Source organism: Micromys minutus (genome assembly GCF_963924665.1).
Source record: "Micromys minutus genome assembly, chromosome: 10".
Taxonomy (NCBI): Eukaryota; Metazoa; Chordata; class Mammalia; order Rodentia; family Muridae; genus Micromys; species Micromys minutus.
Window position 1 is genome coordinate 49,110,765 of NC_137979.1, and position 26,715 is coordinate 49,137,479.

Sequence of the window (26,715 nt, forward strand, 5' to 3'; positions counted from 1 at the left end):
ATCCCTGTCTTGAAAAAAGAAAAAAGTCTTACAGAGAGCCAGAATCAGCTCAGGCAGGTGAGGGTCCTTGCTCCCAAGTCTGATGGCTTAAATTGGATCATAAAACCCACATGGTGGAAGGAGAAAGCCAACTCCCTTGAGCTCTATACATCTACTATAGCGTGTGCATGACTAGCCGCATCCCCCCTGCAAATGAAATGCAATAGAGACATATTACAGTTAGTCTTTGAGCACCATCTTATGGAGAAATTGATTATTACCATGTTAAATTGTACCATATTAAAAAGTGGCTATTACCGCAGTAAGATAGATATGCCTTATAAAACATGACTATAACCATATTTGTTGCGGTAACCATTTTTACATTGTGTGAAGGTGCGACTCTGTATTTTCAACTGTTAGTTCTAAATGCTAGTAGGATATTGGTACTGTCATTTCTGTGGCCCATCCCAGGCCTTATGTTTGTAAAGACTTGTCTCTCCACTCAGCCTCAGGTACTTGAAGTTCGGAAAGCCCTCTATACCTAGAGGCAATCTGAAACTTCATGAGAGATTGTCTCGCTACTGACTGCTTGTAATAAACACCTGACGGCCCAATAACTGCAGCAGGAAATGGAGGGCGGAGCTTCCTAGCGGGGAGAATAACTCGGGAAGAACTAAGAAGAGGGAGATTCAGAGAGATTCAGAGAGTGGACACAGGTGGAACAGACGCGGACCAGAGTGGAGTAAAAACTATTGATCTAGCCATGTGGCAAGATAGTTGGGTTAAGTTAGGTGAGCTAGATGGGGGAATGCTCCAGCAAAATGCCTATAAGATTAAACTATTAAAGTATAAATGGTTCTTCATCAGTATTTATACTGCTGGCAGGTCCAAGAAAGTTCTGCTGTAGAAGTTGACTATTACCGTATCAAATGATGCAGTATTAAAATATGACTTAACTGTATTAAATTATTCTATTTGTCATGTGGCGGCAGATTGGGTTGAGATGTGCTTTCTGCTACATTTGTGCTGGGTGTGTATAATACTTATAAAATACTTACATGAGAAAGATCAAAGACTGTTCTCTTGCTCTTGTTCCTCCACCCCCTCCTCTTCTCTTCCTTGCCCCTCCCCCCCCCCCCCCCCCCCCGTTTTTGAGACAGATGTCTCACTACTATGAAGACCTGGATATCCTGGAACTCACTATTTAGACAAGGCTGGCCTGGACCTCACAGAGATCTGTTCTACCTGTTCACACCACCCCCTACAAAGTACCAGTATTAAAGACTTAGCCCTCCATGACCAGGCACCGTTTTATTATATTCAATTTTTTTTATTTTCAGCTTTTAAAATTTAAAATCATTCTTAGCTCATGGATTATATAGAAATAAATGTCAGGCAAGATTTGACCCTGAAAGTTCCTCTCTGACCTCCACACTTGTACCTGTGCCAGTGTATGCTGATATGAGCACACACACACACACACACACACACACACACACACACACACACTGCTACTACTACTGATGATGATGAATTTAAAGACACGAAGAGGCCAAATATTTTACCTTTAATTCCAGCATTTGGGAGGCAGAAGCAGGTGCTCCCGGGCAGCCAGGTCTACAGAGTGAGTCAGTACCTAGTTCAAGGTTTCTAGGGCTAATTGGGTAGCTCAGTGGGAGAGTACTTTCTGTCATTTTACTCATATTGACCTGCGTTCTAGTCCTAGCATAAAAGAAAAACAATACCAGAAAAAAATTCTGGAAACTGTATTATTTATAAAAATATTTTGCGAGTACATATGTGTGCACATGTATGTAGGCTTGTGTGAGGGATATATATCTACCGTCTTCTTTACTCTCACTTAGTTTTTGGGAGATTAAAAAAGATGTACTTATTTTTATTTTATGTGCATTGGTGTTTTGCCTGGATGTGTGTGTGTCTGTCTGTTCGAGGGTTCCAGATCCCCTGGAACTGGAGTTACGGACAGCTGTGAGCTGCCATGTCGGTGCTGGGAATTGAACCTGGGTCCTCTGGAAGAACAGTCAGTGCTCTTAACTACTAAGCCTCCTCTACAGCGCAGAAAGAATATTTTAGTGAATCTGGAGTTCACCATTTCATCTAGACTGGCTGGCCTGCAGCCTCAGGGATCCATCTGCTTTACAGGGATTAAGACATGCTTGGCTTTTGTATGGGTGCTAAGGACCCAAACTTAGGTTCTTACACTTAGGAAACTTTACCAATGGAGCCATCTCTCCAACCATTCCATGTCTTGATTTTATTTACTTAAAAATTATTTTATTTTATGGTTGGTTGTTTTGCCTGTATGTATGTCCCTATACTGTACACATGCCTGGTACCCAAGAAGGTCAGAAGAGGATGTTCCTTCTCTTAGAACTGAAATGATGGTCAGGTGTGAGCTGCCATGTGGGTGCTGGGATTTGAACTTGGGTTCTCTGGAAGAGCAGTAACAGATCTCAAACACTGAACCACCTCTCCAGATCCCACTCCACTTTTTTTTTTTTTAAACTAGAAACAGGTAAACTTATCTTTAACATAGCTTTATTCAATTTCATATAGCAAAAATATCATAGTTTCGAATTTATCAATATGAGAAGTATTAATGAGCCGCCATCTTGTGTCACCGCGTGTCTGCCCGAGACCCCCTGAGCGTGAACCTTAGTTCCCCGCGCGGCCCCATTTTCACTCCGACAAAATGAAAGAAACGATCGTGAACCAGGAAAACCTCACCAAACTGCAGGCAGGAGTGCACGTTGGTGGGAAAGGAACTGCTTGTAGAAAGAAGGTGGTTCACAGAACAGCCACAGCAGACGATAAAAAACTGCAGTTCTCCTTAAAGAAGTTAGGGGTAAACAATGTCTCTGGTGTTGAAGAGGTGAACATGTTTACAAACCAAGGAACAGTGATCCATTTGAACAACCCTAAAGTTCAGGCGTCTCTGGCAACAAACATCTTCACCATTACAGGCCACGCTGAAACAAAGCAGCTGACAGAAATGCTTCCCAGCATCCAAAACCAGCTCGGTGCAGACAGTCTGACTAGTTTAAGAAGACTCGCTGAAGCTCTGCCGGAACCATCTGTGGATGGAAAAGCACCACTTGCTCCTGGAGAGGAAGAAGATGCTGAAGTTCCAGATCTGGTGGAGAATTTTGATGAGGCTTCTAAGAATGAAGCAAACTGAATTGAAGCAACTTCTGAAGAAGGTGACACTTGCAGAAGTCACAGGAGCTGCTATTTTATATATCATGACCGCTTAAAAATTTTTTTGTTTATTATGGATCTGATAAAATCTAGATCTCTAATATTTTTAAGTCCAAGCCGCCCCCCCCCCCCGACACTGCAGCTCTTTTTAGTTTTCACTTATACCTAATTTATTCTTTGCGGCAAATTAAGCTGAAGAAACCTGGGAATAAAGTTTGGAAAAGGTTAATAAAATTCTTTGCCTAGTTTAAAAAAAAAAAGTATTAATGAGATAACTCACTTTTTTTTCAACTAAGCCTTTTTCTTTTGAATCCTGGGGTATACTTAACATTCACAGTCCAATTTGTCCTAGCCATGTTACAAGGTCTTAGCAGCCACAGGTGGTTGGAGGCTACCATAGCAACGAAGCTGGCCCACAACCGTGTTTCTAAACCTCAGTTTGCACCAATAGGAAGGCCGTTAGTATACACACTGCTGGGCCACATCTCCACAGTTTCTCATTTAATAAGTCTTGGTGGGGACTAGAGAGATGGCTCAGTGGTTAAGAGCACTGCCTGTTCTCCCAGAGGTCCAGAGTTCAATTCCCAGCAACCACATGGTGGCTCACAACCATCTGTAATGGGATCTGATGCTCTCTTCTGGTGTGTCTGAGGACAGCTACAGTGTACTCATATAAATAAAATAAGTAAATCTTTTTTTTTTTTTTATTTAAAGTCTTGGTAGGACCCAAACCCATGAATTTCTAACCAAATTTCCATGTGGCTCTGATGCTGTTGGTCTAAGGGTTACCTGTTGTAAATTGTTCATCTAGGAACTGGAGAACCAAAACAAACAAACAACCCCCCCCCCAAAAAAAAAACCAGGGATGCAATAAGAAGCCAGAGATACTTAAGCGAGCAGGTGAAACATGAGCACTGCAGATGAGGGTGGAGCTTGGTGACAGCACTTGACCTTTTTATATTTACACAAATATAAACACATTTATTTCATATGTGGGTTAGGGGTGAGCTGTGTGTCAGGGCACGAGCGCCAGTGTCAGAGGACAACTTTCAGGAGGCTGCTCTCTCCTTACATCACGTGGGTCCCACGTGGGATGAAGCTCGGCTGGATGGTTTTGGCAGCAAGTGCCAATGATTTTTTGTGCTTAGCACGTGTGAGTACCAGGTTTGATTCCCAGCACTGCCAAAGAGCATTGTATAACAGTGAGATGTCACTACATGTTTAATCAGACTTCTAAAAGCCAAAGGACGGACAGTGGCAAGTGTTGGTGAGAGTCTAGAACAGCTGCTATTCCTGTTCATTGCTAGAGAGAAAATAAAACTTCGGTAGTGTCTTGACCTTTGTCATTTTCCATACTGTATAGCGACTGAGGTCCTTGGTGTTTCATCACATGACTTTAAAACCCGTGGATTATCAAAACAACCCTGAGATTCCACCTCACACCAGTCAGATTGGCCATGATCCAAAACTCAGATGACAGCAGATGCTGGCGAGGCTGCGGAGAAAGAGGAACACTTCTCCACTGTTGGTGGGGTTGCAAGCTAATACAACCACTCTGGAAATCTGTCTGGCGATACCTCAGAAAATTGGATATAGTACTACCTGAAGACCCAGCTATTCCACTTCTGGGCATATACCCCAGAGACACTTTAATACACAACAAAGATATATGCACCACAATGTTCATAGCGGCTCTATTTATAATAGCCAGAAGCTGGAAGGAACCCAGAGGTCCTTCAGAAGATGAATGGAAACAAAAATTGTGGTACATATACACAATGGAATACTACTCAGCCACCAGAAACAATGACTTAACCAAATTCTTAAGAAAATGGCTGCATCTAGAGAATATCATCCTGAGTGAGATAACCCAGTCACAAAAGAACAGACATAATATGCAGTCACTGATAGTGGGATGCTAACTCCAGAGGCTTGCACTCCCCCAGAAACAACTCACAGACTGTATGAAGTCCAAGAAATAAAGAAAACAAAACAAAACAAAAAAAAATAGTTACAAAACAAGAAAACTTTAACTATTTCCATGTTACATTTTGTTTTACATGTACTTTATGCTCATTGTAACTATTAAGTTTTCAAGGCATACTATCAAACCTTGAAAAAAATCAAGTACTGACTAAAAAATATATTCATATAGTTTTATGTTAAAACTATGTTAAAATCGGGAAAAAAAAGTACTGACAAAAATGTATAATTTTAAGCAAAAAATGTTTAAAATCTGAACATTTATCTTTGTTTTGTAAAATAAAGTTGTTTAAATAAAATAAAATAAAATAAAATAAAACCTGTGGAATCAAAGCCAACACTGATGTTCATAGCAACGTAATTCAAAACTGCTGAACTTACCCTTCAGTAGGCTAGTGGTTACCGTGTGGAACATAGGGACAGTGGACTGTAGAGGGTTAAAGAGAAATAAGCAAGAGGCACACAGGGTACGCAGCTTTAATCCCAGCCATCGGGAGGCAGAGCAAGTGGATCTTGGTGGGTTCCAGGCCAATCTAGACTGTAGAGGATGCCGTCATTTGGAAACTGTGTGCCATGGTCATGGCTCTGCGGCCTCCCGCCTTCAGAAGTCAGCCAGTGGCTAGTGTGGCTGAGTGTAAGAGAGAGTGAACCTGGAATGGGCTAATGGTGCCTGAAGGCTTTGCATTGAAGAGTCAGGCTTGGATTCCGTGAAGGAGCAAAACCTACACCCGTGAGGGCGGCTGGTGTGGGATCCAGTTGGTCTTGAGGGTTTTACCAATCAGTTGTCAAATACATGTTCAGGTTTCAAAAACAGAAGGAAAAAATAATCTATATATAAAGCCATGAAAAGGCTCTGAAGAATCTCCAGAACATAGAACCAAGGCAAAGATGCCAACCTGCAAAGGCCGAATATTGTATCATTCTAGGTGACACTCTGAAAAGGCCAAAATATTGTATCATTCTAGGTGACACTCTGAAAAGGCTAAAGTCATGAATACAGTAAAAAGATCAAGGGTTCCCAGGAGCATGTCGAGAGGCATCATATATTCATTAGTGATGGATAAGCGGAACAGGAATTTATTTATTTATTAAATAAATTATCCTGTGTGTGTGTGTGTGTGTGTGTTGGTGTGTGCACATGTGCAGGTGCCTGTGAAGGCCAGAGGGTAGCAGATCCCCTGAAGCTGGAATGACCGGAGGTAGTCAGCCACCTGACAAAGGATTAAAACTAATTTCAAGTCCTCTTGCAAGAGTTGTCCAAACTCTCTCTCTAGCCCAAAACGAGACTTTTTTTTTAAGGCAGTGAAGATATTTTCATATGTTACCTCAACCACGGACACATGTCATCCCATGTGAAGTCACCGCAGCAAGAGTGTGAACTCTACATGGACTGTGGACGGCAGTTGGGAAGGATGAGTGAGGAAGATTCTCAGTAGGGTAGCACTCCCAGGCAGGATGCTGATGTTGGGGGGGAAGCTATATGTGTAGGAGTGAAGGCACAAGGAAACCCTCTTCACTTTCAATTTCGTGGCCCTGAAACTTCTCTAAAAATTAAAAATCTATTTAAAGAAGAAAAATCCAAACCGTGAGCTGGGCATTAATAGCACACGTCTTTAATCCCAGTACTCCAGAGGCAGAGGCAGGTGGGCCTCTGTGAGTTCGAGGCCAGCCTGGCCTACAAATTGAGTTTCGGGACAGCTAGGGCCACACAGAGAAAACCTGTCTCAACAACCAAACAAACAAACAAAAGAAACCAAAGCAAACAAACAAGAAAGTGCTAGATCATCAAACCAGATTAGCAGTGGGACTCCAGACCAGTGAGCAGCTAGAAACCATTCTCACTCTGTCCCCTTAAAGCAGAAGCCAACAGGTCGTCTTCCCAGGTTTTTGGAGAACCTGACATAAGGAGCCGATGCCAACCTAAAACAAGTTGTAAGGTTTTGTATCCAAACAACTATCTATAGGCTTTGATAATGAAGCCTATGTTTCCTTTTTTGAACACGTGGACATGCTTGTGTGTATGTAGATGTACATGTATGTGCTGGTGCGTGTTGTATGACAAAACATTTTCTGGGCAGATGCAACACACATGTCTACTTACCACAGATAGGGAACTCCTTACAGACCAAAGTACCCAGACCACCGAAGTCCAAGTTGCTGAGCTAATGAGTTTTATTGTGGTTACTTACAGGAATATGGGTGAGAACAGAAATTATTCACAGAGAGCTGACTCACCAAGGACCACCCCAGTATGTGTGACAGTTCACAGAGCTGGGAACGTGGGGCATACAATGAACCTGCAGGCAGCTGAACAAGTTGAAAATGGCCTTTCCAGGTGCCTCAGTCGGTCTAAACCTCTTCCGGGCAGCTTGGCTGGTTTCTGCTTCTCCCAGGCAGCCGGTCTGGTATGAGAGTTTTTGGTGGGTTTGGCTTTTTTGTTGTTGTTTCTTTTTGACAGGTTGGCTGTTCTGAGAGAGACTCTGAGCTTTTGTGGCTTAATCTAGTAGGGAAGGGCCTAGTCACACGGGTCACTTTCAGGGACTTCCTTCAGCTCTTTTGAGTTGTTAGCATTCCTGCTGAAGGAGCTTCCAGGCAGAACAGAATGTTTCAATCTCTAAGGAAACTTTTACTTAACAGTTTAACCATGTGGAGTCCAGAGACTTACTTCAGGTATCAAAACTCAAGTGCCATCCACCTTATATTTAGACTGTTTTTTTTTTTTTTTTTTTTTTTTTTTTTTTTTTTTTTAGATGGTTTCTCTGTGTAGCCCCAGCTGTCCTAGAACATGCTCTATAGACCAGGTGTAGTGGCTATTTCTGGTTGTCAACTTGACCACTTGACCATATCTGGAATGAACCACAATTCAGAATTGGGAGGCCCACCTTTGATCTTGATCTTGAGGCATAGAAGCTAAGATTAATTTTAGGAAACTAAGGCAAGTAGATCACTGAGCTCAAAGTCATCTGGGACAAGCAAATCCCAGATCCAAGTGTGATGGTACACACCTTTAATCTGGGACACACCTTCTGTCGGAGACCTACATAAGGACACTGGAACAAGGAAGGTCCTCGCTCGGCCTGCCTGCTTTCTGGGACTTTGCCTGCTTGCCTTGTGGGGACTCTGCTTGCTTGCCCTGTGGGACTGAGCATCTGCTAGATCCTTGGACTTCACAGCTGCTGCCGACCATTGTTAAGGGATTGGACTATAGACTGTAAGTCACCATAATAAATACCTTGCTATATAGAGACTGTTTGTAAGTTCTGTGACTCTAGAGAACACCAGGCTAGCCTTGAACTCAGTGAACTGCCCCACCCAGCCATCATTTTTTTTTTTAATTAAAAAATTACTTGGGAGTCAGATGGATCTCTGTGAGTTTGAGGCCAGCCTATGCAGAAACTTTCTCTAAACAACAAAAAACAAGAAACATATTTCTATTGTATGGGCATATATGTGTTTATCTATCTATTATGTGTCTATTGTATGGATGTATATGTGTATGGAAGTACATGCATGACAGAACACATGTAGAGGCTAGAGGAAAACTTGGTGGATTCTCACCTTCCATGACAGCTCAAACCGAACCATCAGTCTTGGAGACACATGCCTTTACCTATTGAGCCATCTCGCTGTCCCCATCTAGACTTTTGAGCTAGGGCCTTACTTTACTGGAATGAGCACAGGAAGTAGGCTGGCAGGCCACTGAGACCCAGTGATCCACCCGTACATCCGCAGTACTGGGATTTCACATTTATCACACTTGCTTTTTTGTCCGGACTTCTGGGAATAAGATTCAGGTTACTATCACCCCAATTCCAAATCTCTTTTTCTAGTTTGTGCTGGAGGCCAGAGTTTGATACGTTGTATTTCCTGTGTCTTTCCCCATCTGAAGTTATAGTTGTGAATCTGAAAAAAATCTGTCAGGCCTACACGGGCAAGTAAACTCATCTTCCTAGTTTACTTCCATTAGTGCCCCAGTTAAATGAACAACTGCTTAATCCGTTGCTTCTCAAATTTTGGTTTTAAGTGCAAACATTCTAAACCACCTGTGCTTACTCCTTTAATATTTCAGTGCCCCCCCCCCACCGCCATGTTCGCGCGTACACACATTTTGAGGATTGCCTGGAGGTGAACTTTGCTTTTTTTTTTTTTTTTTTTTTTTAAGACCATAATACCCCTAATCAAACTGCCTATGTCAACATCTTGTAAAGTCCCTGGAATAGCTTTAAAACAACGAACATTAAAAAAACAAAAACAAATTCAGGGTGACGTTTGTTCAAAAAAGTCATATTCACATTTAATAGTCAAAACACCTTCACCCTAAAGGAAACCTGAGCCGAGGACAGAGGGCAGCTTTTGCCATTTAGCTCGACAAGAGTTTCGTTTCTTTGCCCTCGGAAAAAGGTTACAAAAAGGCCGGCGGCTCTGTGGAATCCTGAGAACTAGGGGAGGAGAACAAGGCACAAGATGTTGGCCCAGGGTGCGGGGCCAGGGCTTTCAGGTCATTGGCCAGTTGCTGTGCAATTTCCCTAATCTTCCAAGCACCGCTATCTAGCCAGTAGGCGTGCGCCTCCTATCAGCCAATCAATGGATAGGGTCTCGTCCATTCTGGCCAATCCCGAGCGAGCTTACTTTGAGCGGGAAAATCTCAGACTTGGCCAGAGCAAGCCTAGAGCGAAGTCGTCTAACTGCTCCTTCTTAGCCTTGTCTCTGGGGGGGCTGTAACAGACCCTGGAGGCCGTTGCTCATTGGCTGGGCAGCGGGCCAATGAGGGGTGCGAGGTGAGGGGTGACGGGCCTCCAGGGCGTGGGTGGGGCGGGGCGCCGGCAGCAGGTGCCTAGTCGCGAGCCACCGGTAGCAATGTAACGGCCTCTTCTCTGTCGCACCCTCTCGGCTCGGCCCCCCACCCACAGACCGGCTCCAGGCAGCGCCGACGGCGGCTGCGGCAGCGGTGGGGTGCGGGCTGAGGGAGCTGGGCCTCGACGTCCCCCCTCATCCCCGTACCCCAGGAGCTGTAGCTAGTCCAGGAGGAGCTGGGGGGCCCCCATGGAGGTGAGCGGCGGAGACACCTGCCGGCCCCGTCACCCCCAAGGCCTGAGGGAGGGACCTGAGGTAACTCGTGGGGGGCTTCGAGGATGGCGACCCGGGAGAGACGCTGAGGAGCAGGCTGTCTGTCCGCACGCTTCTTTGAGGAGGCTGGGGGTGGAGGTGGCGTGGGGGACACGGGAGATTGAGGGTCGCGGGTGGGGAGCCCCGACATGTCGCCGGGTCGAGTCTCGAGTGGGGAAGGGGGCGAGGGTTGACTTCGCTGAGGCCTCCACAGCGGAGCCGCCACCTCTGTCAGCCTGTCGAGGCGCTGTGGCGCTGAGGCATCTGTCAGGGCCGTCGAGGTGTGCGCAGTGAGGAGGAGGGCTCGAAGAGGAAATGGGGTTGGAGGGGGACTGAAAGAGGGACCCCAAGTTAGTGTGCCCTAAGAATCCGCAGCCAGACGGCCCCGGCTGCAGCGCTGCCTTCGCAGTGCTCCGTGACGACCTCGCGTTTTCCTGTTCCGAGCAGCCGAAGGTGGCATTCCGTGGAAGTGCGAATCGTTGCTGGAACCTCAGTGTCGACACCAGCAGCAGGTTATCTGATGTGTTCAACAGCATGATGCTGACCGGCTCCACGTCCTTCTATGACTGCTACAAGTCGCAGGTCCAGTAACCAATTCAATGCTTTGCTCGTCCCCCCTCCCACATGCCCCTAGCTTCCTTTGTAGCCACCCTACCCCCCCCCCCCCCCCCCCGTCCCCACGCTCTAACACAAACCCAGGACCAACGGCTCCAGTCCCACGCTTGTTGAAAAAACTCCAGTTAGAGGCTTGGGAAAACAGGGGCTATTATTATTATTATATTTATCTAGCTCTATATAGACACCAAGTTTTAAAAATTATATTTTCTATGGGGGAGGGGGCACGGAAACGTGCCATAGCAAACAGGTGGAGACCCGCGGACTTTTCAGTTCTCGACGTCCACCGTGTGGGTCCTGGGGTTTGAACACGGGTTCTCAGGATTTGAACTCAGGTCCTCAGGATCAGCAGCAAACACCCTGCTGCTATCTGACTGGTCCAGAGGAAAACATTTTAGAGTTCGCATAGTACATTCTTGGATTTGGACATGAGAAAAAAACATTAAAAAAAAAAATTTAAGCCAGGCAGTGTTTGTGCATGCCTGTAATCCCAGCATTTGGGAGGCAAAGGCGGGCGGATCTCTTGAGTTCGAGGCCAGCTAGTCTACAGGGCAAGTTCCAGGACAGGCAGAGCTACACAGAGAAACCCTATCTCGATAAAATGAAAAAAAAATTTTTTTTTCTATATATGGTGGTTTTGCCAGCATAGTCTGTGCATCACCTCTGGAAACCCGAATAAGGCGTTGCGGGCCGCCATTGAACTTTGATCCTTTAGAAGAGCAGTCGGTGCTTTTAACCGCTGTGCAACCTCTCCAGCCCTCCAAGAAATGATTTTTCATTCGCTCATTCCCATCCTGTTCTTAGTATATATAACATGTCAGTGATGTAAAAATTCGTTTGACAAGTAAGAAAATTTAGCAAGACTACATAATATTGTTTTATTTTAAGCATGTATTGTAATACTTTTTAGTTTTTAATTTAAAACACACTTGATAATTTAAAGGTAAAAATTTTATATCTTTTTTTTTCTTTTCAGTGTCTTTAATTACATGCTACTGTTTAGCTCACTAAAACTTTGTTTGATTTTGGGATTTGGTTTGTTTGTTCTAGTTTCTCAGGATACAGTTTTATTTCTCTGGTGCAGCCCTAGCTGTTCTGAAATTGACTCTGTAGTCCAGGGTGGCCTCCAACTCAGAGATCTGCCTCTGCCTCCTAAGTGCTAGGATTAAAAGCATGAACCACCAAGCCTAGCAAGCCTTTTTTTTTTTTTTTTTTAACTCAGACATAGAATAAAGTTTTTAAAATGTGTATGAGTGTTTTGCCTGAATGTTTTTATGTGCACTATGTACTTGCCTGTGATGACAGACGAGGCAGTATCCCTGGAAGTGGAGTTACAGATTGTTGAAAGCTATCATTTGGGTGCTGGGAGTTGTACCTGGGTCCTCTCCCAAGAGCAGCAAGTACTCTTACCTGCCGAGCCATCTCTCTTGCCCCCTGAAAATTCTATTTGAAAATTTTAAGCAGGTCAATCATTGATATATTTCTAGTCATAACAATGCATAGGAATAATAACTTATTAATTATATCTACAGTACAGATTAAGAAATTGAAGTTTGATTTATGCCTTATACAGAAACCCAAACTATGTGTTCATTCTGTCTTCTTTCCAAACAGTTTCATATAACCCATGCTGGCCTTTAACTCACCATTTAGCTGGACATGATGATGAATTTTTGATCTTCCTACTTCTACCTCTGTAGAGTTAAGATTTTAATTATTTTATGTATATAAAGTATATAAGCAGCATAATTAACATTACCAAATATTTATATATGACCAAACTTCTATAAATATTTTAACAGAAAAGTATCCATATATTCCTCACTATCTTATTTTAGTTGATTGTTTTATCAATAAGTAAATATTTGGGCTGGGGGTGTGTAGCTTAGTTGGTAGAATGTTTGCCTAACATGCACAGAGCTCTAAGTATGATCCTGGCATTGCATAAACTTGGTATGGTGATACCAACCTATTATCCTAGCGCTAGGAAGGTAAGGGGAGAATGATCAGAAATTCATGATCTTTAGTTTTTGAGACAGGATCTTATACTGACTAAACTGGTCTTGAACTCATCATAGACCTGAGGTTAACCTTGAACTAATAATCTTCCTGCCTCTATCTTGTAAGTGCTGGGATTGCAGATGAGTGCTGTCACATCTGGTTCCTTGTATTTCCTTCTACTTGTAGTAATAGCTTTAAATTCTCCAAAGAGATAACAATATTTATCTTTTTATTTATATTTTTCCCTATCTCTTGGAAACACAAAGTACGCTTAAAAGTTTAAAATTTGTGAAAAAGGTCCTTGATTAGGACTAACATTTTGAGTTTTAGCTTAATTTTGTCATGTATTTTCTGAGTAATTTATAACCTTGTATTTTTGTTTTATTTTTTAATGATGATAGTCATGTGTTCTGCCACTGAACTATATTCTCAGACTCTCAGTTACTTTGTTTTTAAAATAGAAAAGCCAAGTGGGGCTCTGTCTATATTTCCAGTGTTTGGGAATCTGAGGCAGGAGGATTGCTGTGAGTTCAAGGCCACCTTGGGCTATAAATTGAGTTCCAAACCAGCCTGAAATACAGAGCAAGACCCTGTCTCAACAACAACAAAGAGATAATACTCATTTTCTAAGTTGACTAAATAAAATATGTGGAATTTCCATGAAAATTACAGGGTTTTACATTGTTGTATGTTTTTCATTGAATAGATTTTATAAAGCTGGGCATGGTGGTACACTCCTAAAATAACAGTATTTGAAAGAGAGAGCAAATGGAGTTCAAAAATTTTAGGCCCATTCCTGGTAAATTCAAGGCCAGTCTATACTACATGAGGTGCTATGTAGAAAGAATATCTTCTGTCTGTGTGGCACCTGTCAATAAATGTGATGGCCTATGGCTTAGGAAGGAAATAGGAAGTGGGACATCCAGGAAGCAGATAGAATTCTGGAACAGAGCCAGGTGTGAGAGATTTACCCAGAAAGGTGTGACAGAACATACACATGGTACTTCAGTACAGGTAACCAGCCATGTGGCAGAATGTAGATCAGAATAAGTGTGTTATATTGTTATAATCTAGTTATAAAAGAGCCTAGCTATATTGCCAAGGTATATATAGATATATTTTGATTATGAGTCTGAGTGTTATTTCTGGAAACTTGGGCAGAGAGGAAGAAACAGACCAAACTTCTACAATCCTGTCTAAAAAAAAAGTAAGTTTTGTGTATACTTTACTTAAAATAATACCACCAGTACAGTATCCACACAAATGTTTCAGTATTAAAACTACAGCAATTACAGCTATCAGTAAGTATTTGCAAAGAGATACCTAAGGGAATGAAATCTACTTCTATTATTTTTAACTTAAAATAACCTTTACATTAAAATTTTTACAGTGTTATAATGTGTACATATGAATATAAGTACACACATTACCACGGTCCAGAGGTAAACTTTTGGAGTATTTCTCATCCATTGTGAGTTCCAGGGATAGAACTCAGGTCATTAGGCTTTTAAGGGCAAGCACTTTAACCCTCTGAGCCATCTCTCTGCTCCTACCTTTATAAATTAAAAAAGATTATGTTTGTCATTTTGGGGGGAGTGTGGGAGACAGAGCACTTGTGTCTGTGGCACATGTATGGAGATATGTAAAGATCCAAGGGAGCTATTAGCAGGCTTGATACATCTTTAGTTTAACTAAAACTAGATCTTATCAATAACTTTTTGTACATAAAAAATGTTCATTTGTTTATATATTGTCGTAGTTGTTCAGCTTCAGTGCTGGAACAGAGCTGAGGAATTGCAGCCCATTGTAATGCCCCACAGATGTTTGTATTCTAGGTTTTGACAGAGTTCTTAAGTAGCTATCTCAACTTCTAACACCTGCATTATTATCTGTTTTATTAATATTTTGTTAATACTCTCCAATAAATGAAAATTTGATATCTCTAATGTAGAAATATTTCTTTAAAATTTTAGAATGAAGACAATGTAGACCTAAGGCAGACCTGCACTCCACTCTCCTCATCAACAGAGTATGCAAATTCTATAGACTCCTCACTCTTCTATGCACCATGGTCTACTTACGGAGATGATATTAAACAACCTTCTAGTTCTCAGATCAGTGTAAAGAACAGGTAAATTAATAAATATCACAGGGATTAAAGTATATTAGATTTTTATCTCTTCTATTTTAATATTGTGGGATTATAATTTTATGTTAATCAAGTTTTAAGGAAGCATAAATTAGGCAGTTATTTGTATATAATTTTTAGTTAATGTTTTTAGACAGGTTGGCTTCACATTTGTTACCTTTTTGCCTTTACCTCTTGAGTGCTGGATCTGCAGTAGTGCATAAGTCTCAACTTTCTTTAAAATGTTTTTAGAATATTTTATGTGCAGAAGTGTTTTGCTTGCATGTATGTCTGTGTACCATATGCATGCCTCTTGCCCATGGAGGTCAAATGGATTTTGAATCCCCTGAAACTGGAGTTAATGGTTGGTTATGAGTTACTATGTGGGTGCTGGTAACTGAACCTGCATCCTCTACAAGAAAGAGCAATAAGTTTTCCTAAGCACTGAACCACTTCTTGGGTCCCAAATCTCAGTTTTCTGAAGTTCTTCTTTCTAAAGATGACATTTTTAAAATTTCAAAAATTATATCTGTCTGTCTGTGTGTATGCCTATGTTAAGGACAACTTGAGGAAGTTGGTTCTCCTCTAATATCTTATGTCTCAGGGATGGAGCTCAGGTCATTAGGCTTGGTGGTAAGCGCTTATAACCTGCTAAAGCTTCTTACCAACTCTAAACATAATTAAATTTAAAATGTTTAAATTTAGATCTAGGGTACTGAAGAGATAGCTCAGCCATTCAGAGCACTACTGCCTCCTTTTCCAGAAGTTCTGAGTTCAGTTTCCAGCAATATCTATGATGAAATCTGATGTTCTCTTCTGGCATGCAGCCATACATGCAAATATAGCATTCATACACAAATAAAATTAAAATGTTTAGATCTATTTTTGTCCAATTTTAAGTTTTCACTAATTTTTTTATACAGAAAACAAGGTTTATGCAACATGAAATATTTTAAAGTATTTTTTATCCTGCAAGCAATAAGAGCTTACTGCATGTCAAATATCTCATACCTGGGAAAAATAGAATACAGTAAATATTATTTTTATAATCTTATAATAAAGAAGATAATGACAATAATAACATACCAGGGACATCAAGTGAGGATTTAAAAAAGAATGGGGCTGTGTATAAATAAAACATTACTGAAGGCTATTGGGAAGAGAAGCTTCCTCGGAGTGATGTTTATATTTATTTTAGTTACATATAAGGGAGCTATTAATAGAGGCTTGATGTATGTTTAATAAGGAAACATTTGTTGAGTACTACTAATAAAAAACACTGAAAATTAAAAATTATTGGTAATTAATATGAGACTATATAATAAAACAATCCTCCAAAAATGACTGAAGTTGACAGATGCTATTGAAAAAATTCAGTCTGGGCACACTCCTTTAATGCCAGCCTTCCAGAGGCAGAGACATACATATCTCTGTGAATTTGTGAATTAAAGGTCAGCTTGGTCTACATCGTGAGTTCCAGGACAGCTAGAACTATATATAGGAAGTCCCTGTCTCAAAAAAAAAAAAAAAGCAGAAAAACCTCAAAAACTTCACAAAAATATGTATTAAAGAAAAGTAAAACTTTATTTTGACCACTCTGTCTCTTCTCCCACAATGATAATTATTAATGGTTTGGTAAGTGTTAGATTGAAATTTTTCTAGATACTATATACAAAGAAAAAAGTTCATATTGAATCTTTTTTATTTTTAAAGATTATTTATTTCATGTATGTGGGTATACTCTCGCTGTCTTCAGACACACCAGAAGAGGGCATTGGATGTCCATTACAGGTGGTTGTGAGCCACCATGTGGTTGCTGGTAATTGAACTCAGGACCTCTGGAAGAGCAGTCAGTGCTCAACCTGAATCTTTAATGAATTAACACTATATAGTGGAAAAATATTAGACTTGGTGGTATACAGTTTGTTCAATGTATAGTTTGGTAAGTCACATACCCTTGTAAAATACAATTTTAATATTTCTTACAATTATACATTCAACAGATAACTAAATGACACTAATAGTTACCTTTCTCGATTATTTATTTCTAAAATACTCCAACAGTATTGGAACTCTGAACTGTTGGAAAGAAAATTTAAAAAAATGATTTCTTGTTTTTTCAGACAGGTTACATAAGCTGGCTTCAAACAACTCAGTGTTAGTGTTTGTTTGCTTGCTTGCTTTTTGCTTTTTGAGACACGGTCTCTCTACATAATTCTGGAATTTACTATGTAGATCAGGTTGGCCGTGAACTCTGAGATCCATCTATCTCTGTCCTCTGCCTTTTAAGTGCTGGGATTAAAGGAATGTACCACCAAGCCTGGCTAATTTGTCATTGTTGGTTGGTTGGTTTTGTTTGTTTGTTTTTCAAGACTTGGTTTCTCTTATTGACAGCCCTGGTTGTCCTAGAGCTCATTTTGTATGCCAGGCTGGCCTCAAATTCACAGAGATCTGACTTCCTCTGTTTGCTGGGTACTGGGATTAAACCACCTGGCCTTGTCTTTTTATTTTTTTCTGTTATGAAGACAGGATTGCATTGTGTGGCCCTGACTAGGCTCAAATTTACAGTAATTTTTCTGCCTCAGCCTTCTGAGTGCTAGAATTATAGGTGTGTACTACCATTCCTTGCTTAGAAGTTATGTTTTAAAACAGCAAAACATTACATTTAGGAAGGAATTATTTTTAAAAATAGAAAAAGTAAAAGTAAAAGACAGCAATTTTTTCAAGTGTTTATGTCTCTTCATTCATGTATTAAACCAGTGTTTCTCAGCCTCCCTAATGCTGTGACACTTTAATGCAGTTCCTCATGTTGTGACCCCCAACTATATAATATTACTTTTGTTGCTACTTCATAACTTTAATTTTGCTACCACTATGAGCCTTAATGTAAATATCTGTGTTTTCTGTAGTCTTGGATGACACCTTGTGAAAGGGTCATTCAACACCCCCAAAGGGTGAGAACAACCCTCAAAGTTGAGAACCACTGTATTAGATACTATTAATTGTAGCATTAAATGTAGCATTTCAGAGATGTGACACTCTAGCTTAATCACTACTTAGCAAAGATATAGGGATAGCCCATAAACTACTATATTTAATAAACAACTATAAAATTGCCATGTTGGCTATGATGTCCATATCAAATTTCATCTTTTTATCTAATATTTAATACAAGGACCTAAAAGCAACAGCAGTTTCATGGTTTTGTGGTTGTTTTTATTTTAGTTTGCTTTCTTGCTTTCTTCTTTTTCTTTTTTTGTTTGTTTGTTTTTGTGACAGTCTCACTTTATAGCCTTGGCTGGCCTGGAACTCACTGCGTAGACCACGCTAACCTCAGAGTCATAGATCTCTGCCTGCCTCTGCCTCCTAAGTGCTAGCACTGAAGGAGTGTGCTGCCATGCCTCTAGCTTTATTTGGTTTTCAAATAACAAATGAAAAAATCTTTCAGGTGAGGTAACAAGCATTTCTGTGACATTGTTGGTCAGAAATTTATATCTTGGTCACTTTAAATCAATAACGTGTTATAAAGAAATAAGAGGTAAGCATATTTTGTAAACTAGGCATAGGACTTGAAATGAGAAATATTTATATATAATAGATAATATACTAAACTAGAAAATGTTTCTGTCTTTTCTTTGTTTGAAATGATGTATAGAGTCAGTCTACCTATCTTACAGAAAAGATGATAATGGGAAGGGAATGTAGCATAATGTTAGAGCATTTATCTAGCATGCATGAGGTCCTGGATTTGATCTTTAGCACCACAAATGAAAAAGGAATAAAAATGAAAAAGAATGGAATATGGAAAGAGAAACTGATACATTATATTTTAATAAATAAGATAGTTTATATATGATATTCATTTTTAGGATTCAGACCGAAAGAAATGACTATGGCAGTGAAACAGACTTATATGGACTTGTGTCTAACATTTTGGAAGAACAGGATAAGTCGCAGCCATATTTTGCTGAAGGGTTAGTATATAAGCTTTATAGTATTTAATAACCCTTTGAATCGACATATACTAGATTACCTTGTTTACTATTTATTTGTATTTAACAACGGATCTTAGGATAATAGGTATTTTCAAATATTTGTTTCAAGGAGCCTTGATTTTGCTGAAGTACTTGCCATACAATTGAACATTCAGTCTACTATTTTACTAGCTTAAGAACTTTGATTTGAAAAAAATCCTAGCATAATTCATAGTTATTTCCCTTGAATTCATGAGCCTTAAGTTTGGCTTAAGGAACATAAGTTCTAAGAGGCTTCACACTTAGACCTTGAAGGATAAAACTCATTGCATAAATACATATGGATTTTATTCATGTGGTAGAGGTTTTAAAATATTTTAATTGTTTTATTTGGGTGTGGAAGCCATATTATCCAAATGCCCTATTAATAAGAAAATATGCCATACACGTGTAACCAGTTAAAATATTTTAGTTTCAAAATATTTTAAGCAAAACATTTTTTATTAGAAATTTTGGTCAATATACTTCTGAATTCAATAATAACCTATTCAAAGGAAAAACTATTTGCTTAGTATAAACAATTCATGTAAGACCCTAAAGTTACCCACCTCGGCATTGGCTAATGACTTCTAGAAAAGTTTGGTGAAGATAGTAAAATTAAAATGTGTATAATCATGCATTGCTTAATGATGGGGACAGGGTCCAACAAATGCATCATTACACTATTTCAGTGTCATGAGAACACAGTATTTACACAAAGCTAAAGGTATAGGCCAATCATTCAGTGCACCTCCTTGATGTAGTCAAAAGACACAGTAACCATAAAGTAAGTTCTTCAAATGGGTACACATGCCTATAATGTCAGTTTGGGCCAAGGTAGTACAATCCAGAGTTCAAGGCCATCCTTGCCTACCTAGGGCATTTGAACACTTGAGGTTGACTTTGACTTATAACAAGACCCTGTCTACAAATATACAAACAAAAGACAAAGAAATGAGAGACAGTGTAACCTTAGAATATACAAGGCTTCTGCTGGTATAATGACCATTTTACAATTAATTTATTTAAAAATAAACAGGCAATAAAAATATACAGGGGCTGGAAAGATGGCTCAGTGGTTAAGCAAAGAATCCAAGCTCATTTTTCAGTACCCATTTGAAACAGTTCACAACCTTTTGTATCTCCAGCTCTAGAATAAATGCCTTTGGCCTCTGAGGGTACTGGACATACATGCACATACCCACATGCAGACACATACATAGATATAATAATAATAAATAAATCTAAAAACTTTAAATATTCTACAGTAAATTATAAATGAGTAACAGTCATTATCATAACCTAATATTATGCACTACATGTAACTGTGTCCTTTGCTGTTAAAGGACTGGCAATACAGTAATCATGTTTATAAAAGTACCACAGACATAAGTAATGCTTTGTGCTATGCCACTAAGGCAAAGGGAATTTTCCAATTCTGCTGGTAATCTTAAAGCACGATCATATATATGTGGTCACTTGTGTTTGGCACATTAACTCTTACAGCAGATAGCACACTTTATATGATTGACTTGTTTGGAAACAGTGGTAGTTTATAAATAAGGGTTGGGAAAGATTTGAGAATGGGGTAAGAGAATTTTTTTTTATTCTTTCCTAATGTTTCTAGAGAAAATAAAGTCTCTAAGACTTAAATTGTAATTAAGTATGCTTACTTGTTCTAGGACCTGCTCCTCCAATTTAAAGTCAGTTTGGCCAATGAACACAGGCAGATTTGTAGATCACCATGACCTCTTAACAGAAACCAAAAGACCAATAGATACATCTATCTCTCAGCAAGCTTTTTATAGTGGTGAATCTGTGTCAGCAGTGGAAAAGCAATACTTGCATAATAGTACTCTCACACCACAGCAAAAAATAGATGAACTTTATCATGGATATACTGGTTTAGACCTCGAAGAACAATGGTTGTACCTCTCAAGAAGTGATCATTCTAACTGTTACAATATTCAGACAAATGATACAGTCAAAGCAACTTTCCAAGAGTATCCATTTATCAAAAACTGTTTTACACCACAGACTGGTCTGTCTGATATCATGAAAGAATCAGGAATTGATACTTATGCCTATGGAAGAGAGAAAATATGTACTAAAGGTCTTGAAACACCATTACAGCATAAAAGGGCAGAGATATTTCTTTCCCAATTTAATAGATATAATGAAAATGTAGATTATTGTAGATACCCAGAATATGCTCATCCTAATAAGACAAAGCTTAACAAGTGTTCAAATTTTAGTGTTCAAGATGGTAAAAAATTAGCCAATGGTACACCTGAAACACCAACTGTGGAAGCAGATGCCTATACGAAGTTATTTCAAGTTAAGCCAGCAAATCAGAAAAAAATGGAGGAGACAATACCTGACCAGCAGAATTTTGCATTTCCAAAAACAACACCACATCTGACAGAAAAACAGTTTGCAAAGGAAGCAGCATTCACTACTGATTTTGGCTTAAAATCAGAATATGGACTAAAGCCTCACACAGCTTGTCCAGCTAATAATGATTTCACTAATGTCACTGAAAAGCAACAGTTTGCTAAGCCTGATCCTCTAAACTCTGAATATTTTAAATCAGTGAATTTATTTTCAAATTCAGCAACATCTTCAGGAGGTATCAGTTTAAACAGACCAACTTGGATGAATGTTCAAACAAAAAATAACCTTCCTATTCCTTATCGAAATCAAGGTAACTTGATGAAATTGAATAGTCATTTAAGTGCAGCTTCTAAAGGTTCTAACCATTCTTCAGATTTTCCCCAACTCTCATCTACAAATTTAACCTCAAATAGCAATTTATTTCAGAAGTATTGCCAAGAAAACCCTTCAGCATTTTCTAATTTTGATTTTAGTTACAATGGTGCAGAAAGAATTCAACCTGTGAATCACATGGAAGGACTAACAAAGACTGGAGAAGACAATCTCTTTGAATCGGTTACAGAGAAAAAAATAAAACAACCGAATGGATTTTGTGATAGCTATTCAGCTTCACAGTATGGGATAATAGAAAATGTAAACAAACATAATTTTCAAGCCAAGCCCCAGAGTGGACATTATGATCCTGAGGACATTCCAAAGCATTTTGATGGCTTACCTCAAAATACATATCAAGATCTGTTAGAGTCACAGGGCCATTTTAATAGCCACAGACAAGGAAGTGGAGACAACAATATTAATAGCCGTGTGAATCGCACACAGGCCTCATGCTTTTCTAATAATTATATGATGGGAGATTTACGGCATAATCAGGGTTTTCAACAACTTGGTTCAAATGGGTTTCCCCTAAGATCTACTCATCCATTTGGCCATTCAGTTGTTCCACTGTTGGATTCCTATGATTTGTTTTCTTATGATGACTTAAGCCATTTATATCCTTATTTTAATGATATGATGTATGGTGATAATTCCTTTTCTGGTTTTGTGCCAACTTTTGGATTTCAAAGACCAATTAAAACCCGTAGTGGACCAGCTAGTGAGCTTCATATTCGTCTAGAAGAGTGTTATGAACAATGGAGAGCATTGGAAAAGGAGAGAAAAAAGGTAACACAGAATTATCCATTTATAAGAAACAGTGTGTTCCATCTGCTTGTCTTTGTTTACTTGTTTGGTTTAAGAGTACTTTTTTGGTTTTTCAAGACAGGGTTTCTCTGAATAGCTCTGGCTGTCATGAGTCTCATTCTGTAGACCAGGCTGGCCTTGAACTCAGAGTTCCTCCTGCCTATGCCTCCTGAGTGCTGAGATTAAAGGTGTGAGCCACCACTGCCCAGCCTAAGAGTATTTATTTCTAGCTGGCTTTTTCTGTAAATACTGTAGAGTATTTAATTCAATGTTATAAGGACTTAACTAGGTTACTTAAGGCTTGAAAGATTATAGAGTTTTGAAGCAGTTTTTTTTTCTCTTAAAAGTTCCTATGAGGTAGATTTTCTTATTGTGTTACAAAGGTTTTGTTGTTGTTTTTAAAGATTTATTTATTTATTATATATAAGTACACTGTAGCTGTCTTCAGACACACCAGAAGAGATCATCAGATCTCATTACAGATGGTTGTGAGCCACCATGTGGTTGCTGGGATTTGAATTCAGGACCTCTGGAAGAACAGTCAGTGCTCTTAACCGCTGAGCCGTCTCTCCAGCCCTGTTGTGGTTTTAAGTATTGTTGGAGAGTTTTGAAGTAAATAAATATAATAAGTATGAAAAAATTATGGTACTGTGGTTTATATTTTCATTTTTCAATTTTTCACTTTCTAAGTTAGCATATATGATTTATATTGATTGTCTTTTAACACCAAGTAACTTATATTTAGAGGGGAATTTTTTCTATTTCTTAGAGCTGTGAAAAATATTCATGTAAATCATATTTTTAAAATCTAGTTTCTAAAAATTATATTTCACAGACTGAATTAGCCCTTGCCAAGAACTATCCAGGAAAAAAAGTATCCAGTACTAATAATACTCCAATTCCAAGACTGACTTCCAACCCATCTAGAGTTGATCGGTTAATTGTGGATGAACTTCGAGAACAAGCCAGAGTAAGCTGTTAAAACATCCAATTATGGGCTTTTAAAAATTACCTAATACAAATTTTAAAGAATTTCAGAAAGTTAGAGTGAAAGATTTTAATATCACATTTACGTCCAGGTGTGATGACATATGTATGAAATCCCAACATTTGGGAGGTGGAAGCGGGGAGATCAAGATTAAGGCCAACCTCAGCTATATTAGTGAGTTTGAGAACAGCTTAGGCTCAAAACAAACAAAAAACATAGTAAAATCACTTACCTATAGCTGAAAAAAAAATCTTTTGTGTATATGTGCATATACAGCAGGGTCTTCCTCAGTTGCTTTTCAACTTAGTTTTTTGAGACAGGGTCTCATGGAACCTGGAGGTCACTGATTTATCTAGGCTAGTTTACTAGCTGGCTTACATATCCTCTTATCTCTACTTTATCAGCACTGGGATTACAGGTCGACATCACTGTTTGACTTTTTTTTTTTTTTTAAACATGAGTGCTGAGGATCTGAACTCAGGTTCTCATGCTTGCCCAGCTAGTACTTTACTGAATGAACCATCTCTCAACACAGCTCAAATCAATTCATGTTTGGTTCTATAACTATGATAGATATTAGAGAAAGACAATAATAACTGGTAGACTTATCTTTAACATGTATGAAACCTTGAGTTCCATTCCCAGCATCATAACATAATATTTTTAGTAATTTAAAGAATTCCTCTCCAAATACACGTTGGCAAAGGAACCCCTGATGGAAAGAATGTTTTTAAAGGTCAACACTTTAAAAGGCCTGTAAGATTGCTCAGTGGGTAAAGGTGCTGAATATCAAGTCTAAAAACCTAAGTTTGATTTCTAGAACCCACATGGTAGTAGAAGGAGAAAATCAACTCCTGTAAGAATGATGGCATTTTGATAGTAGGCTTGACTGTACTTTGTTCTTTACCTCCCATTACCTTCTTTTGTTCCCTCTCCCTTCAAGTAGTCTCTCTGCCTTTGTTGTATACATTTACATCTGGAGTCCACATAATAAAAAACATTAGCTATGTGTCTTTCTTACCCCCATTACTCTCTTGGCTCTCCCCTGTTTAGAAACATAATTTTTACCTCATTGGAGTTTTGCATATGTTTTCTATTGTCATTGTTCATCTGTTCAGTCCTCAAGGATCTGACTGGTGTACAAAGGGAGGAAAATATTTAACACTTGGAACAGACTTATTAATAATTAGTTCCCAGTGATATTTTACTTACTTGATAGTCAAATGCAAATTAATTCCAAAGTTCTTTAATCTGCCTTGGCTAAATCTTGAAATGTTAGGCATATTCAACATAACTTCCCATACTAATTTAATATACCCAGTGACATTTAAGCTTTTCATGTGCATGGGAGTGGTGTGTGTGTGTGTTTTACATCTGTGGGCACACATGTGAGGGTGTATGTGTATATGTGTGCACATGTCTGTAGAGGCCAGAGGTTGGTGGTGGTTTCTTTCCTTATTCACTCTCCACCATATATATTGAGGCAGAAACTCTCACTTGAACCCACAACTTGCCAGTTTGGCTAGTGTAGCTAGCCAGTTTGCCTAAGATTATTGTTGCTCTCTACTATGCTTCATTAAAGACTTGTTTGACTTATCAACATTTAAATGTTTCCTTCAGGTTGTGACTTTACTAGGCAAAATGGAACGTCTTCGAAGCTCTCCCCTTCATGCTAATATCTCTACTGCTCTTGATAGACACTTGGAGTCAATTCACATTGTACAGTCACGTAGAAAGGATGAAATTGTTAATGCTTCAAATCGGCAAAGACAAGGAGTGCCTAGGTGCCAAGATGATAGAGGTACAAACGTTAACTCTTTTGATACAGTAGTATAGTAATTTGTATATTAATAAAATCAGATTCTGGGATTAAAAGATTGAATTTTTAAAATTAACATTTATCTGAACAAATTAGAAATGATTACATTATTTATTCCCAAAGTATATTCTCTTTTGTTAATTTTATGCACTTAATTATAATACCTGTTTTAAGATAATAATCTTTTTTTTTTACCAAATCAGAGTTATTGCTATATAGATCAAAGATAAAGTAACAATGCTTTTAACTATTAAAAAAAAGTATTTCATTATCTTAGCTATCACCATTTTGTAAAAATAATATTTGATCATTTGGTAGCAACAGCAGTGAGCTTCTTAAGATGTAAGGAGTATTTAAGTGACTAATAAGAAATAACTATTTATTTTACAGATGTTTTTGCTCTTGCTACAGCAATTAAAGAGATGTGTGTAGCTACTCGAAAAGCACGCACTACCCTATGGTGTGCACTGCAGATGACCTTACCAAAAACAGCAAGTACAGCAGGCCAAGCTGACATGGAAAAGGCTTTCCAAGATCTAGTAAACTGTGAAGATAAAGTCCATGAAAGCATAAATAGTAGCAATCCAATGAATCAGAGAGGTGAAACAAGTAAACATTAAGGAAATGCCAACAGAAGGAAGAGTTTAAAAGCTGATAAGTAAATGTATCAAGATGTGCTAAAATTTTTAATGAACTTGTCAAACTTTCAGTCCATTAATTTTCTTTCAGATTTAAAGTTAATACTTCAATGAAGTCTAACTTCTATTTAAAAATCTGTTTGGAATGAATCAGATACAGTTTAAAGTGAACTCAAAGGTAAAGTTGATTATTCTAGGAGTTCTGAGTAGTCAAAGATAGCAAGTTTATTTTATTAAATATCCCCTTACAGCTAAAAATTGCTTAAGTCCATTCTTCAGTGCAGGTAAATGCAAATGTGAAATTCTTCTAGGAGATAAGTTTCATTTAGTTCTGCCTTAGTAAGTATAATTCCAAATAATGAGTCTAAGTGACTGTAACCCAATTATGGCTACAGTTTAGTAACCAAGACAAGTTTTGATTGTGATTTAAAAGTATTTTCCTTACAAAACTGGATAATACCTAGAAAACAAAGGAAAACGGGGACAATAAACCCAATATTCATGTAAAAATTTAATATTTAAAATACTACCATATTTATAAATTTGAAATCTTAGTGCCTAAGTATATGGAGGGAAGTGCATCTGATTCTCCTAAATTAGTGATAAAAGTGCCAGTGTGAAAACCATGCAAGTTACTGAATATAAAACCT

The 26,715-nt window shown here is 38.8% G+C and overlaps 2 protein-coding genes across 2 annotated transcripts; both read left to right on the forward strand.

Moving 5' to 3' along the window:
* Window positions 1-2,695: 2,695 nt before the first annotated feature.
* LOC308425059 (transcription factor BTF3-like) lies at window positions 2,696-3,181 on the forward strand (the record flags this gene model as incomplete). Its single annotated transcript, XM_080922258.1, has 1 exon — window positions 2,696-3,181. One exon carries the CDS (start codon window positions 2,696-2,698, stop codon window positions 3,179-3,181), a length of 486 nt encoding a protein of 161 aa, XP_080778384.1.
* A 7,046-nt stretch (window positions 3,182-10,227) lies between these two features.
* MEIOC (meiosis specific with coiled-coil domain) lies at window positions 10,228-26,047 on the forward strand (the record flags this gene model as incomplete). Its single annotated transcript, XM_080923033.1, has 8 exons — window positions 10,228-10,293; window positions 10,738-10,872; window positions 14,880-15,037; window positions 18,904-19,008; window positions 20,730-22,602; window positions 23,456-23,590; window positions 25,229-25,409; window positions 25,818-26,047. 8 exons carry the CDS (start codon window positions 10,228-10,230, stop codon window positions 26,045-26,047), a joined length of 2,883 nt encoding a protein of 960 aa, XP_080779159.1.
* Window positions 26,048-26,715: the final 668 nt, after the last annotated feature.